This window comes from Aphis gossypii, chromosome 2 (genome assembly GCF_020184175.1).
Source record: "Aphis gossypii isolate Hap1 chromosome 2, ASM2018417v2, whole genome shotgun sequence".
NCBI classification, from domain to species: domain Eukaryota; kingdom Metazoa; phylum Arthropoda; class Insecta; order Hemiptera; family Aphididae; genus Aphis; species Aphis gossypii.
In genome coordinates this window covers 7,119,651-7,138,215 of record NC_065531.1, presented here as the reverse complement: position 1 = coordinate 7,138,215, position 18,565 = coordinate 7,119,651, and the positions used below count along the sequence as shown (strand labels likewise).

The 18,565-nt window shown below is 29.0% G+C and overlaps 1 protein-coding gene across 5 annotated transcripts in view; it reads right to left on the bottom strand.

Annotated features, from left to right (window-relative positions):
• Positions 1-18,565, bottom strand: part of LOC114125817 (apoptosis-stimulating of p53 protein 1) — a 94,996-nt gene that overhangs the window by 31,347 nt on the left and 45,084 nt on the right. For all 5 annotated transcript variants that reach the window (XM_027989597.2, XM_027989598.2, XM_050202288.1 and 2 more), the window contains one exon: positions 7,332-7,617. In XM_027989597.2, coding sequence (XP_027845398.1) covers positions 7,332-7,617 — 286 coding nt within the window. The remainder of the gene's footprint in view (positions 1-7,331; positions 7,618-18,565) is intronic.

The window sequence follows — 18,565 nt, the reverse complement described above, 5'->3', positions numbered from 1 at the left end:
ATATATATATATACATACAGGATAGAAGACGCACTTCCTATCAAGAGTTCTTACGTGTCGACGCGCGATGGACGGTTATTGGTAGTGAAACACGACATATGTAAGAGAATTACAGTTTGCAAAACAATACGTTAATCGCTTAGAATTTTCATAAAAACTATTTCTGTTATTTCTTAGGTCCTCAAGTTGTATGACAAGTATACGCAATAACATGGATCTGGAATTGAATAAAAATTCATAAGTTTTCGCCGTTTTTACAACAAGTGCACTTGAGGCGTAAACAATTATTATTATTATTATAAATAACTGTGTTTTTATTTATTTATTTATTTTTTATGGGAGGGATGTCTACCATTACGTTTCTGAATAGTAAAATACTTTAACATTAAACTTTGAGAGTAGAAAAATACTAATGCTTTTGATAATAGACACTAAGTAAAACTAAAAATAAATTGAAGTTATAGCAATTTTAAAATATCAAAAATCCATGACATGTATTTTATACATTTTTTATAAAATTTTTGGAGTTCTATAATAACAAACTCTCCTTAAACGATTTTAGTTTTTTTTGTAATTTTAATTGAACAAATATTAATCATAGGGGCTAGAAACATTTCACCATACAATAATATATGATAAAAACAATATTTATAATTATTAATGTAATAAATAATGCGATATTTTTGGCAAAAATACATCTCATGTAATAGAAAAATAAATAAAGTATTTTCGTTGTAATATAGATAAATTATAAAATATCCTTAGAAATAAACGTTTTTCATTTTTGGGTTAACACGAATACATAATATTTTATAGTCTATAAATAATATAATAACTAATAAGTAAAAAATAAAATAAAATATAGGTAATATAATTTATTTCGGCCATCCGTCGCATGAGAAACAAATAACTACTCATCTGAACAATTTCGTATATATATTATTATATGCGATCCTATAAAATGGACGAGAAAGTTTTAACCGAACTTTCCAAGGAAGTGCTGTATTATTATGGCTTTAGAATTCAAATTATAATCTATGGTGTTTCAGAAAATTAGACTTTACCATGCAATTGTTCAAAAAATATATTAGAAAATAAAACTCAACTAGGTCATACTAATTTTGCGTGCACAAATACAGCCCCTAGAATACACGTTTTATTTTTCAAATCGCGTGTGTGAGAATACAAAAATCGATATTTCATCAAACCAAACAGTTTTCCGTTAAATATAACTTTACGATGAAGTATTTTTCTAGGACAATTAATAATTCAGTGCAATTATAAATTATTCAGGTTACTAATTGTCGGTGGTTTGTTTAATTATAATTATTATTAATACATTCTAAGAAATTGGTATAAAGATAGATAGAAGCTACACTAAAATTGAGTATCTAGCTACAAGATACAAGATATTATGAAAATTCGTAACTCATTACAAATAACATTTACAGTAACTTAGTTACATTTTAGTAACTAATAAAGTTTCATAATTATTTATGTTTATAACTTTAAGAAAAATATATTTTAGTAAGTTACGTTATAACAGCAAACTATGTAAATGTATGATTAGACTATCATATAATATCAAATTTCAAACTAGAATATTTAGTAATAATAATAATAATAATAGATACAAAATAGGGATAACGATACTAAAATAAGGAGAGTAGATTTATACACCAATATTATATTTGTAAATTCTTTACTATTGATATCACTAACACTAGTATGAACTGAAATTAAGTATAAATTATGCGGTTTTTTTTTTAACGAGCTTTCATATCATTAAATAAATTGTATACAAAAAATTAAGTAATATAATAAATGAAATATTTCAATTTTTAAAATTACAAATTTTTAATTATATTTATATGGTCGTTTAAATTACGTAACTAATTACAAGTTAAATTTGTGTCTTGATGCATGTGAATGATTGCTGTCAAACGCTAACTGTTAAGATATTATAAATAATAAATAAAATATTTACACATAATCACCGTTATAACATTTTTAAAAGTTCTAACGCAGTTCACAAAAAGTTCTTATGTATAGGAATGTTGATTTTATTTTACACTACCTACCTAATATTTATCTTATTATTATTATTATTTTTTTTTTTATCTAAACAATTCAGATTGGATCTTACAAAATATACGAATGAAACGAAAAACAAAATTAATCATAGTCAAAATAACAATTTCTATCTAAACACTGCATCTTCTACTTTACTTCTCCGTTCACAAATAATAAACCGTTACTAATAATCATAGATTCTGAACTTTTACAACGAAGTGTGATTTTATTTTTTTCTGTGTGCTTCTATTATCAATTTTGAAGCGGTAAAAATAGATCAATTTTCTAATTGGAGGATAGTTTCTGATTGGAAATTCCCAGTACTATTCAGTATATTATAAAAAATCACAACAAATCCGAAATATTCAAGCAAAACCTAGACACATCCAATATATTGACATATATACTTTATGGACATGATCAAAATATGTTATTAACTCTTTAAAAATTGTTTGTGGAAAACAATTCATGTTTTCAATTTTAAATGTTATTACTTGAAAATGTAATACAAGGTTATAATAAATTAGTTTAATAGAATTTTAAAAAATATCAAAAATACATAAACATCCTATATTGTTTATAAACATTTGAAGCTTAAACGTTGATAACATCATTCATTAAACAAAAAATGTTTTTTTTTCTTTAACAATTTTAGCTATTATTTTGCATTTTAAATATTTATCGAAGGATACATACATTTTTCACCATCACGTAGATTATAATTTTCTATTCACAATATAATTTTTCAAATATTTAAATTAATTTTAAGTTATCTAAACAATGAACCAGTCCACGCCATTCGAAAAAACACGTGTGTCACTGACTTATAAGTTTATAATAGTTTTATTACATAGTAAATGTAATATTTAAAAAAAAAATTCTTCGATATATCTAACATACTATTAATATCAATTAATAAGTTTTCATAAGTTGTTAACTGTTTTTACTTTTACTATTGTATTTCTTGTTCTTTTATAATGTATTTTACAAATTCGTTCGGCATTAATTATAGTAAATAAATAATTTATAGATATAAATTATAAAATAGCTCTATAGAAATAGAGGCTAACCATTGTATTCACTAAAAAATCGTAAAGTCTTAAAGTCGTTTTTTGTATGTGATTATTAATAGTTGAATAGAAATTTAATACATTAATAACTGTTACCAACTCAATGATGAGATACGCTGAAAACTATTATTTTTTTAATACTATCGTTGTGTAAACAATCATTACGCAAAATATACCTACTTCTAAATAAATTATGAAACGGTTTCAAGAGAGAGAGATCTACGCACATCTAGGATCTATGGTATAGACTCTATGCCATATATTATTATAATACCCGTTTTCACATTATCAGCACGTGCCACTGACTCGAAAATGTAAATGAAAAAAAAAATGTATACATAATTCTGATACAACTACTTTACGGTTATAATATTATTACGATGAACGGGCGTTTTTCTCACAGCACTTTTTGTTTGTGAAAAAATGTAACAAAAACATTAATTTATTGACACCATAATATACTATGATTATATATTATATTATATAATCAAGGAATCCGTTAAATAATATAATAATACTTAATTAACCATAACAAAAGTGCAAGCGGAAACTTCATTGTTTTTGTTATACAATTTTTTTAACTACTTTATAATAATGATAATATATCACAGTGTCATTTCGGAATAATAAGCTTACAATCAATCAGTGAACTATTATTGATAATATTAAATTAATATGCATAATATTAAAAGTAAAGTAAATCCGTTATTTATATATTTTCAAAACAAATGTAATTATGATATTTAAATAAAATATTACAGTATAGGTACAATTACAATCATAAGATACATCATAATATCTGAAATTTTTGGGAACCATTAAAAATCTTTTAATTTCTGCAAATTACGTGAATAGGCAATAGCTATTAAGAAAGGTTAAATTTTTTACCTTAACAAATTTTTGTTGATGATCATGATTTGTGAATTAACAGCATTTATAACCAAGTGCGATGATTATTTTCATGATTAAAGCTAATTGATTTGTCACGTAAATGCAGAAAATAATATTTTATGTTTAAAACAAAATACTATATAAAGCCTCGTCCGTAGACTTGAATCACGTATCACAAATGGGTTATAGTGAATTCACATAATATATTATACGACGTGACTTTTCGCATAGGTTGGATGAATAATTTTCACCAATTAAATAAAAAGAAATCCGATTATATTTTTGTTTTCACGTTGTATATACTCATCACATGTACCGTATTTTAATTGTGTTCCGAACAAAGAAATAAATTACATAATAAAATACGTATACATGTGTGCGTATACAGATTTTAAGGAGTGTTATAGAAGATTTTTAACATTATATAATATTGTATTATAATAATATAGATTAACATTAAACGTTTGCAAATCAGCAAACAAAAGATGATTTTTTTCATACTTCGTTAATTTTTAAATCATATTAACTTTTTAACTGTACTTAGATTATATATATATATAATCAAATGGTTTAATATTAGTAACAGCTGGCATTTTTCTGAAAATTAATTGGGTTTACCGCACAGAAAATAATGTAATTAGTTTATCTATTTCAAGTAGTTTTCAAACATTGAGCTCGTTGTCAATGATAATTTGTGATGTGTTGTTTTAAATGCTTCCGCGCACTGAAATGAATGTACAAAAAATCTTTTACCGAGAACGCACTCACACATGCCGCCACCACAAGGAAGGATATCATCATTATTCCCGTATATAGTTCATATCCATGATATTCTAGTAATATAGAGATGTCAAGAAAACACTAACATAACGGTGACGTATGGTGGAGATCGACGTCGGCCGCGGACCGCGTGTGTTTTTATCTGTACAGTGAGTACGTGTATATATTTGAGAAGCGTATCGATTTTTCAATCAAAGACCGACCACGACCACTTCTAGAGAAAAAAATATATTCTACTTACATATTTTATACTCCACTGTAGTATAGTATGTTATAAAATTATATAGATGTATCATATGATACATTTTACTAAGTAAATATAATGGCTCTTAGAGAAAAATAAAAAATAATTATTAATAATAATTATACGTATATTAATACGTAGCACCTATACTGACGTCGATCTTATTTTAATTAATGAGAAAAAAGTTTTTAAAGTTATACAAACGAAATCTCGTGTTACATAATATGTATTATATAAGCACTAAGCACGGCGACGTAATGATGAACGTATTTGTTTCTTTATTCGTCATGAAAACCAAAATATTATTGCGAATGGGGAGGAAGTTATTCAACTGATACTAGCTTTTGACAAAAATGTTTACCAAAGCTTTTACTCAAGTGATGATCTGTACAGTCAGTTTTAAATATAAATTAATCTCTAGGAAAACATCATACGTATTTTAATATTTAATTTGATATAATTACTATAAGGAACATAATTTACTTTTCTATGAAACAACTATTTAAAATAAGTATTTGCGCTTAATTATAACTATAATTATATAAATTATTTGTCTAAAATAATAAGTTAATAAATATTAAAATATTGATAAAATATTAATTTTGAAAATCGAAGCTTAGTAAAGTCTTTTTAAGTTTACGAATGCATAAATCTCATAAATTATCAAATATGACAGTAGAATTGACTAGCATAATCAACTATCAAGCATAATATTATAGTTCATGCAAATAAACATAAGTTTAAAAGTACAATAATTATAAATAATTTTATATAGACGGATTACCGTGTCAGAGACCGCGCACGATAATGTAAAAGTGCTTAATATATAGACAAATTTATGAAATTAAAAAATATTAAAATTGAGTATTTTTCTGAAAGGTTTTTAATTTTGGAAAAAAATTTAAATTCGTATAAATATATATAAAAATCAATGACATAGAACATAGTAGTACCTTTATTTTTATAGGTACCTATATAACTATATAAGTAGTACCTATAATGTATGTCTTCTATAATAATTACGACATTCGTATTTATCAATGTCAATAAAACATCAATAATTATGAGCACTAACTAAATTTAATATAATATATATTATAAAAAAAACATATTGATGATTTCTGGAAAACGTAATACACTGGAGAAAAATATTCAACGCATTGGATGCATTATTTTTAACACGCGATACTATAATAGTACCACCTGATTGATGCTGACATAACACTATCTGAGCTTCACATTGTACGACGAATAAAGACTTTTATGGTTATCATATATATAAGTATATTGTGTAGTGTATTATATGTATGCATATTTTACATGACGTTTTTTGAATAAACGATGTATTACAATACGTCGCCGAATATTGTACATATGAACGCGAATAGGACTATCATTTAAACGGGTTAGTCATTTTTGACTTACACATCAAAACTAGGCAATTTAATAATAATAATAATATATTGTATTGACAAATAATATATTTTTTTATTTGAAACTATTTTTGACGATAAATTCACCACAAATCCGTTTACGATACGTGTCTTGAAAAAAAAATCCTTCTTCGGAAATTACGGTAAACCTTAAATATAATATAATATTACCTACCCGTATCGCAGAGAACACACGCGTTGAATAAACATAATACATTATACTTCTACATTATGACATACATACACGAGTATTAATATTATGTACAGTGTGCCTGCAAAAACTACGACATATTGTTGTTCGCATCGGGTTTAAACGAGGGTAAAAAAAATTAAAGAGAAAAAACCTGAGGACGTGCACTGCAGTGAACGACGAATTCCAACAGAAGGAGGACAAGGGGCGATCCCCCTCCCAAATCCCACTTAAGTGTTTCATCGTATATACATAATATGTATATATATACACGCACTCGTATACGTGTATATGATGCATATTATAGAACAGCACGACAATAACAAGTCCTCCTCTAGTGATTGTGTCATGCTGCGACCTATATACACATTATACATATAATGTGCAATTATTTAAAGGATATATATTTTCATTACGTACATATATATATATATATATATATATATATATATTGTCTCTAGGACGAGGGTGGAACGTATATAAATATAAATATGATGATAATAGCCAAAGATTATAAGAGTACATAATAATATATACTCGTTGGTAATACATTACACCGGTGTAGTATTATTATTGGTGAAATATCATAAAATATAATAATAATAATAATGAACGCGGAAATATTTAAGTATATATATATAGGTACTCACTGAGTGTAGCGTTGTTGAGTTTAGTCTGGTCCACTTGACCTCTAAGCGCCCGGAGCTTGCGGAGCTTTTGTTCTTGAGCCTCGACCCGATCCCGGAGGCGGCGGAGCCTTTCGTGCTCCGCCGCCACCTGATGGTGCTTGGCGTCGTGTTGTTTCAGGTAGCGGAGCCGCTGCTCTTTGGCAGCCAACAGCTGCCGCTGCGACTCGATCTGATGCTGTTGTCGGCACGCCATCTCTTCCAGCTCCCGAACCGTCAGTTCTGTGCCTGTTTCGCCCGACGTCGGTAACTGTAAAATATTATTTCAAGTTAGTTTTTGTTTTGAAAAAAATAAAGAACTATATTTCTTCAATCTCCCACTACCTTCCACCATAGAGAATTCGAGTAATCGAACTCGTCGACCATCTTATACGATATTATAATTTACGACTACATATGATAATAAATAGCCCGTTGTATCTCATTAATCGAGATTCGACGGGCGCAGAAAAAAAAAGTCGTCGTGCGAAGAACAAAACGCAACATCACTCTTGACCCGGCTGAGGACCGTTGAAAAGACGATAATGCACCAATCAAAAGCGGGGTATACAATTGTTTATTTTCGTAACATTAACATAACACGCATATTAAATCAGAATCGTTTATATAGTAAGTATTTATATCGGCGACGGCGTACACTATATTCGGGTAGGTCTTTTTGTTTTGTTTCGATTTTTTTTTTACCGTTCATTATTTTTACATGCCTTTTAAAACATTTTACGCGCGGACCGTACACACAGAAAATGTAAATATGATATTATTATCCTAGTATGATAATGCACATTATATTATATTATTATATGGATTTAACGCTATAAATACACCGTTACTCGACAACGCCGTGTCCATGTTGAATCCATTAACCGCGGCGTATTATCAATATGTGGCTTTTGGTCCCGACCCGCGGGCACCGACCGTATAAAAACAACTAATAAAAGTCAATTTCCGTTCGTAATCTTATGCATAAACCTATACATGAAAATTTGACCTCGTACGAATAATAATACCTACTTAATATAATAATAGCAGACAGACCAAACAACGGAGCATGGATAATCGATATGGATGAAATAATAATAATGACGAGTTCTCCGACGTCTTCGGAACGTGTTGATATGCCAAATAACGCACAGGCTAGTTGTTTATACATAGGTTAACATAACCCAACCAAACCCATGACACCGTTCGAAAATCATTCTCGATGTAATCTCCGTGTTTTCAGCTTGTGCGACAATAACGTCAGTGATGTTTACAGATTTCAACGAACGAAGATAACCGCGAGCGTGATCGGTAGCTGCACTTATAATATGATTCACACAATGGTATGTATACGTTCGGGTGTGATCTTGACGAAAATTTACCGTTCGTCGATAGTCGAACACCACAACAATGTATCCACTTAATATTGGTGAACGGTGTACACTATAACAGCACATTAACAATACTCGAATCCTCGTGGTTATTTTCAAAGAGAGAGAGATAGATAGAGAGAGTGTGTAAGGAAATAAAACATCGCTAACAATAATAATAATTGCACACACACGTAGCACTCGTGTGCTTAATGAAAAACATTGTCAAGTGAAATAACTTCACATATATTATTATTACGGAACAAAGCATACGTGTATAGTACGATCTACGAGTTGGCACTATATATGTATGAATAAAATATTTTTTTCTTCTACCATAATAATTAAAAAACGCATTTTGAAGAGTAAATCCGAGTATATAATACTATAATATCATATCCGCTATATACTATAGGGTGGACCCACTTAAGATTTCCTTTTTTCTAGTGCATACGCTATGAAAAAAAAAAGAAAAAAATGACCTGAACATAATGGATGTAATTATATAATCAACAAACCTGCAAATATACAATGTATAATTTATATTTTAATACGGTTTGAGATTCAAATCGAAACAAAAACAGTCTGATAATCTCTACTTTAAATATAAAAAATATAAAAAGGTGTGTGAAACAACATTAATGCCATGCCATTATAGTTAAAATGGTTGTATGATACAGTGATACACGTACGAGTTGCACAGAGGTGATGTGCATGCAGATATCTATAACAGCTACTAAATGAGCCGGTAGTGTGAGTACATATTTCATCACAAACGGCATCGGCAATTGTTAACTACGCCCGCCGTTCTTTAAATTATTATTTTTATTATTTTTTTATAATGGGTTGTTTTTTGCATCACATTTCCTAACATTAATTTTATGAAAAACTTAATCGGACGGAAAAGAAAAAAAAACAACCGTTACAGCGCAAAGTGTTTACTTAATTAAAACGCGTGTATGTAGAATACTTTAAAAAAAAAGTAATCTCGTCGAATCGTTTTTTAAATAAATATGAACAGCTTAAAGAGGACAGCAAATATAAAATCGATAAATATAGGTGTAAACAAAATTATTAATAACGAAACCACATTTAGCAGATTTTTTCTTTTTCTTCGCGTCCTCGAGTATAGAAAGAAATACCGCTTTGATAACACAAAACGGATTCTGAAACCACGTCTAACTCGGTATATATTATTTATAGGTATATAAATATTAATAACTAATTGTATGGACAAATATACCTATATGTATACACTATACATATGTGTTTTACTTTTGATTGATTACGCTAGCGGTCTTCAATAAACCACGTAAGTCGATCGGTCACGGACTGGCGAGTTTTGGTTTGCAATAATTTACTTATGGAGTTCCGGGTCGGGACAGTTGACGAATGGTGGTGAGGAGGTAACGAAAATAAAATGCTATGGTTAATAACACGGTTAGTGAACACACAAGTATATATAGTATATATATGCTTGTGTGTGTGGAGTCATAGCTGGCGCAAAAATTGTTCAGCTACCTAAGATTATAGTATTACAATAAAACACTAATAAAACAATATAGACGATTTAAAAAGAAAAGAAAAAAGTACCTAATTATAAAACGACATAGTTGCATACGTATTTATTTATATTTTTACGTTAAACCTCGATTTTAGTGAAATATACACACTATTACACTAACTAAATATAAAACAGCACCTTAGAGACTCAAAGGGTGCTGCGTGAAGCAAAATTCATACAAACATGAGCGTTTTATAAATGCAAGACAGTTATTTTTTTATCACAAGATGGAAAATGAATTTATTTCATCTCCACGTGGACGATATACGCTTTTTATTATCGAGTTTTTTTTTTTTTTTTTTTATTGACGTAGATGAAAACGTTTGAATATAGTACTGCAAAAAAAGCGTAGTTTTTGGTTCTCGACATAAATGATGTCGTTAAAAAAAAAAACGAGCATAAAAAACCGCAACACTTTTCAAAATACTGCACCACATCAATAGGATGACGTTGAACAAACACTAAACAACATCTCGTACATATGAAAGGCATTATAATATCAGCTATAACATTATACTGGCGGAGAAAATACGTTTGTCGTCAAACGGTACGGAACAAAATAATTCGAACGTATACGGCAATATTCTTCCGGTGGTAATTCATGAATACATCGGGAGATGGCATTTTAAAAAAGAATATACAAATCGAATAAAAACCTGAATAAAATATCTATGCATTTGTATTATACGAAATATCGAAGTGTAGAACGTTTGAGATAAAACCGCACGACTGAATGAAAATCAATTCGACTGAAAAAATACTCTTTGTGCGAATACAAACCGTTTTTATTGCATTATTTAATTATATATATATTAAACAGTTAGGAGACGAAATATGCATACATATATATATGAAACCTAACCAGAAAGTACACGCACACAAAAGAACTTGATAATCTTGAAATATAACAGACGTATGGTTTCTAAACACCTAGATAATATATTATGTGTGATATGTAAGTGCCCTTTTTCTAATGACAATTGTGTAAATCCGGCATACGGGGTTCTTTCAACTGACGCACACGCCGCAGACGTTTTCCTGGGCCATTTTCTTTTATTTCCAGCCAATTTAATTCGTTAGAGTGTTTTCTGTTATTTATTTTATAATCCGAGGGATTGGAGTATTGGGGTATTGGCCATAAACCCGTAACTACACGTGTGGAGCACGCGATTATGTGTGTAAAATTGTCTGATATTGTCACCTCCAAACGCGTTTCTTTCCTTAAAAAGTATCTATCGCAAAGGTACACACATACTGTACATAAATATTTTATTCATAATAGGCATATGCTCAAATACCAGGGTGATGCGATGGAAAGAAACATACCAACATAAATCAAGCTCAGCACCCTCACTACTAGTGTGTGTGTGTGTGTGCAACGCCAGTAAACGTTTTTCAAAATCCCAAGGGTGTGCTTTCATGTAAATCCATTTTCACATGATTTTTTTTCCTGAAAACCCATCTTCGACCACGATGAGTAGATAATATTATGCATATTGTTTTTAGTGTCGACCGCAATGGTGCGAATAATTTCAATTTTTATAATTTTATACAAAAAATAAGTATGTATTACAAACATATTATCGATTTTAATTTATTGCTATCGCGAATTAAAACGACTGCGAGACAAACGACGGTTCAAAATGCATCCCAATTCATTATCGCGCGGGCGTATTAAAAAAAAAACAAGCCCAGCAGAAACCTTTAAAAGACAATCGACGAAACCTTAAAAATAAAATAGTCGTGAACATTTCAACTTGACTGGTGTATACTCATGAAAAATATAAAACTAACATAACAGTATTATATAATATAAATATAACTGAAACTACCCCTTCACCATGGGGTTTTCCATTTAAAACATACCGTTGTGTGTACTCGGAATTGATTATGGCTCTTTGTATTTGTTAATTACAAAACTCGTATGTGTTAATTATTTTCGTTACACGTAACTAGTCACGTGGTATATATTATATGATAAATAATAATGTGTACGTTTGTTTGACCTTTAATTGAAGTCTAATATTTGTTAGATAAAATTTGAATACTACCACCGCAGCAGTCCCGCAGTGATCTTCATGCCTTTGACCAATCGGTCGAAACTGTTTGTGACTACAAAAAGCATTACTGCAGTTAGTTGTAGTTGTTTAATGTATTTTATTATTTATACAGTAAAGCTACATACGTAAAGTTTGATATTTAACTTTAAAGTCAGCTCGTAAATGGGAAATTTGACAGATGGTAATATAACGTCATATTATTTAGTAAGTTTAGTTAAAACAAAAATCATGTAATTCAGATTTATACAAAATATACTTACAATTTTCAATAAATATAATACAATAAATTATAAGGTACGTAGTAAATAGGCGTTTCGTAAAAAAAATAACAAATAATATATTTCATAATAACTAATAATATACGTTATAGTGACACGCAAACATCATTTTCAATTATTAAATAGGTATACGGTGAAAAACAAATAAAGCCCTGTCATATCTAGGGACGGAAAGAAGTTCCAAAACTAAAACGAATCGAACCGAAATGCATTATTAGATTTGAAATCCGTATGTCGTAGTGCTCACATGCACACATACTATATAGCTACGAGTTCGTTACGCGACCAATCATGAGATGTCAAACGAACGGTGGTGGTAACAAAAATAATATAAATACACGTCTTAAGGTTTTTGGTATTTCGTATCCAAACTGTAATCCAAGTGGTAATACGAGTCGTTTAATAAATGTCTGGTCGGTAAGAAGAGAAAAAAAAATACGCCCCTGCTAGTAAAATATATATATATTGTACAAACAAATTAGTAGAAACGTCAATAACTTTTCGGCTTTTCTCGGTGGACAGCCTAATGCATCTATGCAACGATTTCTTATATATCTATATATCATACTACTGTATATGTCAAATAATACATTTTGACCCATAAAAAAACAATATAGCGTATAATATTGTAGACTGCATGTAGTAAGGACTAAGGAGAAGCGAGTTCACACGCGATATTAGGCTTTACACCGAAGTGATATTTGTTTTCACCGGTGTGCGACTTGGTCGTTGTTTCGCTTCAAGGTTGGGCCATTGATTTTTACAACCCACGACCAAATAATATCACTAAATATATATATGCATATGTCATATATATTATTTAGTAAAAACGATCAAATTTCGGTGAATAAAAAAAATATATAATAAATATGAATATTTGAAACGGTTCTTTAGAACGCTACATTTAAATTCTGTATAGCTAGCACATTATAATATTACTATGAATTATTTAGCATTCCTTCGACGTCAACGACGAGTCTCGTCTTTCGTAGTCATAATCAATTGAATAAAAATGATATTATGATAATATCATGTTAAACATTACGTCAAATTGAAAGTGAATGTATTCTTCGCGACTAAGAATAGCAGTGGAGTACGTTTTATCTTTCGAAATTCATATTTACATAATAATATAATATTTCTAAATTATAATACACTGCTGTTGGTAAAAAAATAAAACACATTGAGAATAAAATATTATTTTCTCATTAAATATTTACGTACCACCAAAAAGACGAGCACTGTGGTAAAAATATACGTTGTACAGTAGTACAGGTAAAATAAAAATTAATTAGAGCTCTGAATATAGTGCACTATAAAACACTATTATATACGTACAATGCATTTTAAGTGAAAAAAAAAATTATTTTTTAGTTATGTATATGTGACTGAGCTATACAAATAAAGTTAAAAGTGAATTAATAAAAAGTCTAAAATAACTAAAAACTAATATTTTTAAATGCTTTGCATTAAATTTACATATAATTTTTAATAACATAATTTATTTTGATTTATTATTTAAAACACTCATATAAATGCATACTAGAATACAAAAAAAATAATAACTTGTTTTCTATTATCATAACTTATCAAATAAAAATAACTACATTATTATACGTAACGTAATCCTTAATTATAAAATAAAATAATAATAATAATAATAATATGGTACCTAAAAATCTAACTGTGTACTTCAATTGATGCAAAATCAAAGATATAAAACTGAATGCTACTATAGATAAATAATAGACAGCTTCGAGATTTTAATTAAGCAAGGTATAATATCATAAGAAAACAAAATGTATTCGTTACAAGTTTATAAGCCTATATAATATTTAATAATATTGAAAAGAACAATATTATATTATATGGTATATGGGTAGGAGAAAAAAAACTTCACATAGTACCTATGTTTATGTTTGTATACATCACAAGCATATTATGCAACCAAATTAAATATCATGATCCAAGGTGTGCCGAGTTAAGAATTTGAAAAATCTCTATGGCCGTACCTCCACTTATACTGTTCTCTCACACCAGTTTTATATACTTACATTATTATTGTTGTTGTTATTATGGGTAATATATTTTACTTGCCGACATATTTCTAACCAATAACCTCGAACGGCCGGTACTCTATTTCGACGACATTTTCTTGTCGTCCCTCGGATTTATTCCCACTTCCCACCAGAAGATACATTTTCTCTATTACCCACGTCATGTCCGTGCGCTTAACCGACCATAGTGAGAAGCTATCCGCCATTTTCGTTTCGTCTAGACCTATTAATTTTTTAACATAAAAAACCCCGAACATTTATACGAGTCACTTAATTTTACTCCCTTTTGTCCACCGAGATGCTTTTACGGCGATTCTTGAATATGCGATTCACTTATGTCACCAAATTCGTAAAAACTATTACATATCGCAAAAGTGGTTATCAATATTTAACGAACTTCTTAAATCCATTAAACTGGTGGAAACACTGGAAACAATCGCTAAGCCTACGCGCTCAACGAAAGCCAAACGAGAATATTAGATAACGCGGCAATCTTTCGAGAACTCAACTTGGAAAACATACATTTTTCATATTTCCTTTTTCCTCGTCATCGCGATATCGTTTATAATATAATACGTTGAATTTTACAAAGAGCATAATACATACACACACACACACATATACGTAGATATAGTTGTGCCTAAATAGAATAATGCCCTATAATAACTTATGTAGTTACGCAAAAAATTAAATTAAATATAATAGTTTTAATGTGAAACAATAATTGAAATGGTTGCATAAAGTGTGGTTTTTACGAGTAAAAGAGGCAAGGTATTTGGTAAATTTACATTAAATCCTATAGTAGATATATATCAATAGTATTATTATAGTTTTAGATATTGTACTATCGACCTTATTACGTATAACTTGTTGCAATATATTTTACTTGGGGTATAGGATTATATTATATATTTTACACAGATTACGTCCGCGTTTTCGTATAATACCCGCCTAAAAAAACGATGTTGGGACAGAATACAAACTGAATATTTGCGCACCAAACCATATCGTGTAAGAACAATTCCCGGAATAACACATTAGGTACATATTAAGAAAAAGGTAAATATCGCAAAAAAAAAAAATGTTTAATAAACATTATTATTTCTATTAATATAATATAATAAATAGTTTAGTACTATATGAAATATAAAATTTTACAGTAAATCATATTATTATAAATATTAATATAGAATATTTAAATAATTGAAACAATTAAAGTGAATTAACGATATAGTATTATGAAATATGCATATATTGATAGTTAATTACACTATGTACGTATATTTTGTGTGCAATAATTATGGAAATAATTATAAAAAATAATATAATATGAACAATGAACGAATTCGATGATTAAAACTAAATAAATACCCGCTTTTTTACGATTTTCTATATCTTATAATACGTATTCGCAACAATATATTAAAACGAAACTATTTATATGAAAAGTAAATTTTGTAAACTGCCAAGAGTGATGGACGACATATTATTACATAATAAATGTAATATAAATTTTCGTTTGTTGACATTGCGCCGATAACAAATATAAAATCCATAATATTAATACAAATTGGCAATTTAAAATAAATAATATAAATACATAAATTTTCATTCTGTATCAATATATTATAAAAGTTGATTAAAATAAGTTAACCACCTCGTCTCTTTAATATCTACATAAAAATAATTGCAGACTACACGTTTGTATTTCAGATGGATCGTAAAAAATACTTCATTTTTATTTATTTTGTCCTACATAAATGTATATACTTGGTGAGAAAAAAAATTGGTTTTTATATGGAAGATGAAAAAAGATCGTATTCGTTTGTGCGTCACTGGTGTCTTGCCATTAAAATAAAATAAAAAACTTTCGCCCGGACAACAAGCTGTTGCACTCGCGGAGAATACGAAAGTATTGAACTGGTCCAATTTTTTCACCTCGACTTCCACGAAATATAAATTACATATTTGCAAAAAAAAACCGTTCATTTTGTCTATATTGCAATATAGTAACAATATAACAATATGTGATTTATTTTACGGCGATGGCTAATTGGAAATAGGAGAAAGTGTATTCAGGGTGTTAGAATATACTTCTCCTATGAATCTCCAAATCTCTCTCTGTAATAAACTAAATAGATTTCCTAAAAAAAAAAAATCTAAGATAAAATATAGCGAGAAAAAGGAATTTTGTTATTTAACAAGCAGAACTGTTATAAACTACTGATGACGGAGGGACATCAGTAACTTCAGTCGTATATTAAATGACAAGGAATGATTTCGAATGACTACTGAAAATTAAACGCATCCGTATCGCCTCTCTCGCTTATATACACGCGCACAGACGTTGAAATGATGGCACGCTACTGAGAAGAAACACTAAAGAACAATAAAATTATTATTATTTGTCTGGCAATTTCACCGCTGTGTGTGTTTCTGTAATGCACAGTTATATATATATAGAGTGTAACAGTTGGCCAACATCGACCTGAGCGATACAACGTCGTTGAACATATTAATTTATATAATATGTAAAATATATACATAAACAGTGCTTCAACAATTATTGTACTATCCCTATATTATCTTTTAATAATCAATTTATGAAAATTTTTGTTTTTGAAATTTTAAAATATACTCAAAACTATATTTACGAAAACTTAGGAATTTGTATTATTGCCTATGGAATTTCAAACGTTTAGTTTTGAATTATTTAACATTGTACAATACGAATAATATTGATAATTTAAAATAAAAATATTATGATTTGAAAATTATAGTACTAAATATATATTAATCTATCAATATATAATGTATTTTCATAAACTTTCATTTCATTATTAAATGAAAAATGGGGGTGAGCTTACTTGATTAATCACTCTACTGTATATACACGGTATAAATTTATCCTTTCTACAGAGTTCTGTGAAACAGTGAAATACATAACTGGAGAAATTTTAAGGGTCGGAGGATAGTATCCAAATGTAAATCAGACCAACAGAGGTGATTGCAGATGGATCAAGGAAATTAAGGCATAAGAGAAAATGCAGTCTTAAAATACCAAATCGCGTAAAGCAAGTTTTTATGATGTGACCTAGTCTAATAATGAGTGGCAGCAGCATCACTCGAATGATAATGCGAATAAAGGGATAAAGGAAAAATATTAAACGACAACAGGACTCTTCCTCGAGACTTTTTCCGAAGAACTTCATCAATTCTGACCCGTGGTTTGAAAGGAACAAATTATGGCCAACTTCCAACGGTGAACCTTTCGTCTGTGCCTACCTACACACACCGTGGCCCACGCATGTACCTATTGTACTATTAATTTTAAAATACCTCCGAGACTGAATAATTTATAGCTTAGATATACATACATATAAATATTCACTAAGGTAGAGAGAGAAAGAAATAGAATTGAGTTGCAGAGAATAAACCTACAACACGCGCATAGTTGTCTTCTACCAGCTCATAATCACTTAGCCATTATAATAATAATTTACTATTTTTGTCATAAATCCAGTAAAAGATGAAAATTCTTATGAAAAAAAAAAAAGTAGGTACGATTATTATAATATTATTTCCAACATATGCAGGACGTTAACGTTAATGCTAATTAAAACCGGAAAAATATTATAATATAATCGAGTACACAGCACGTATAGTATAATAATGTAATAAGTTTACACGTAACGTCGTGCCTCTTCACGATAAACACCATTTAAAATAATAATTTCATAATTAAAATTATATTATTCTACATTTCTTTTTTTTTATTGTTATCATTCGCAGCAATTGTATTGTTTCCGCTGACGACTGAAACACGACACACACGCGCTCGAGCGAGAATGCACAGAATAATAACTAAACCCGTTCATGTTTCCTTTTTT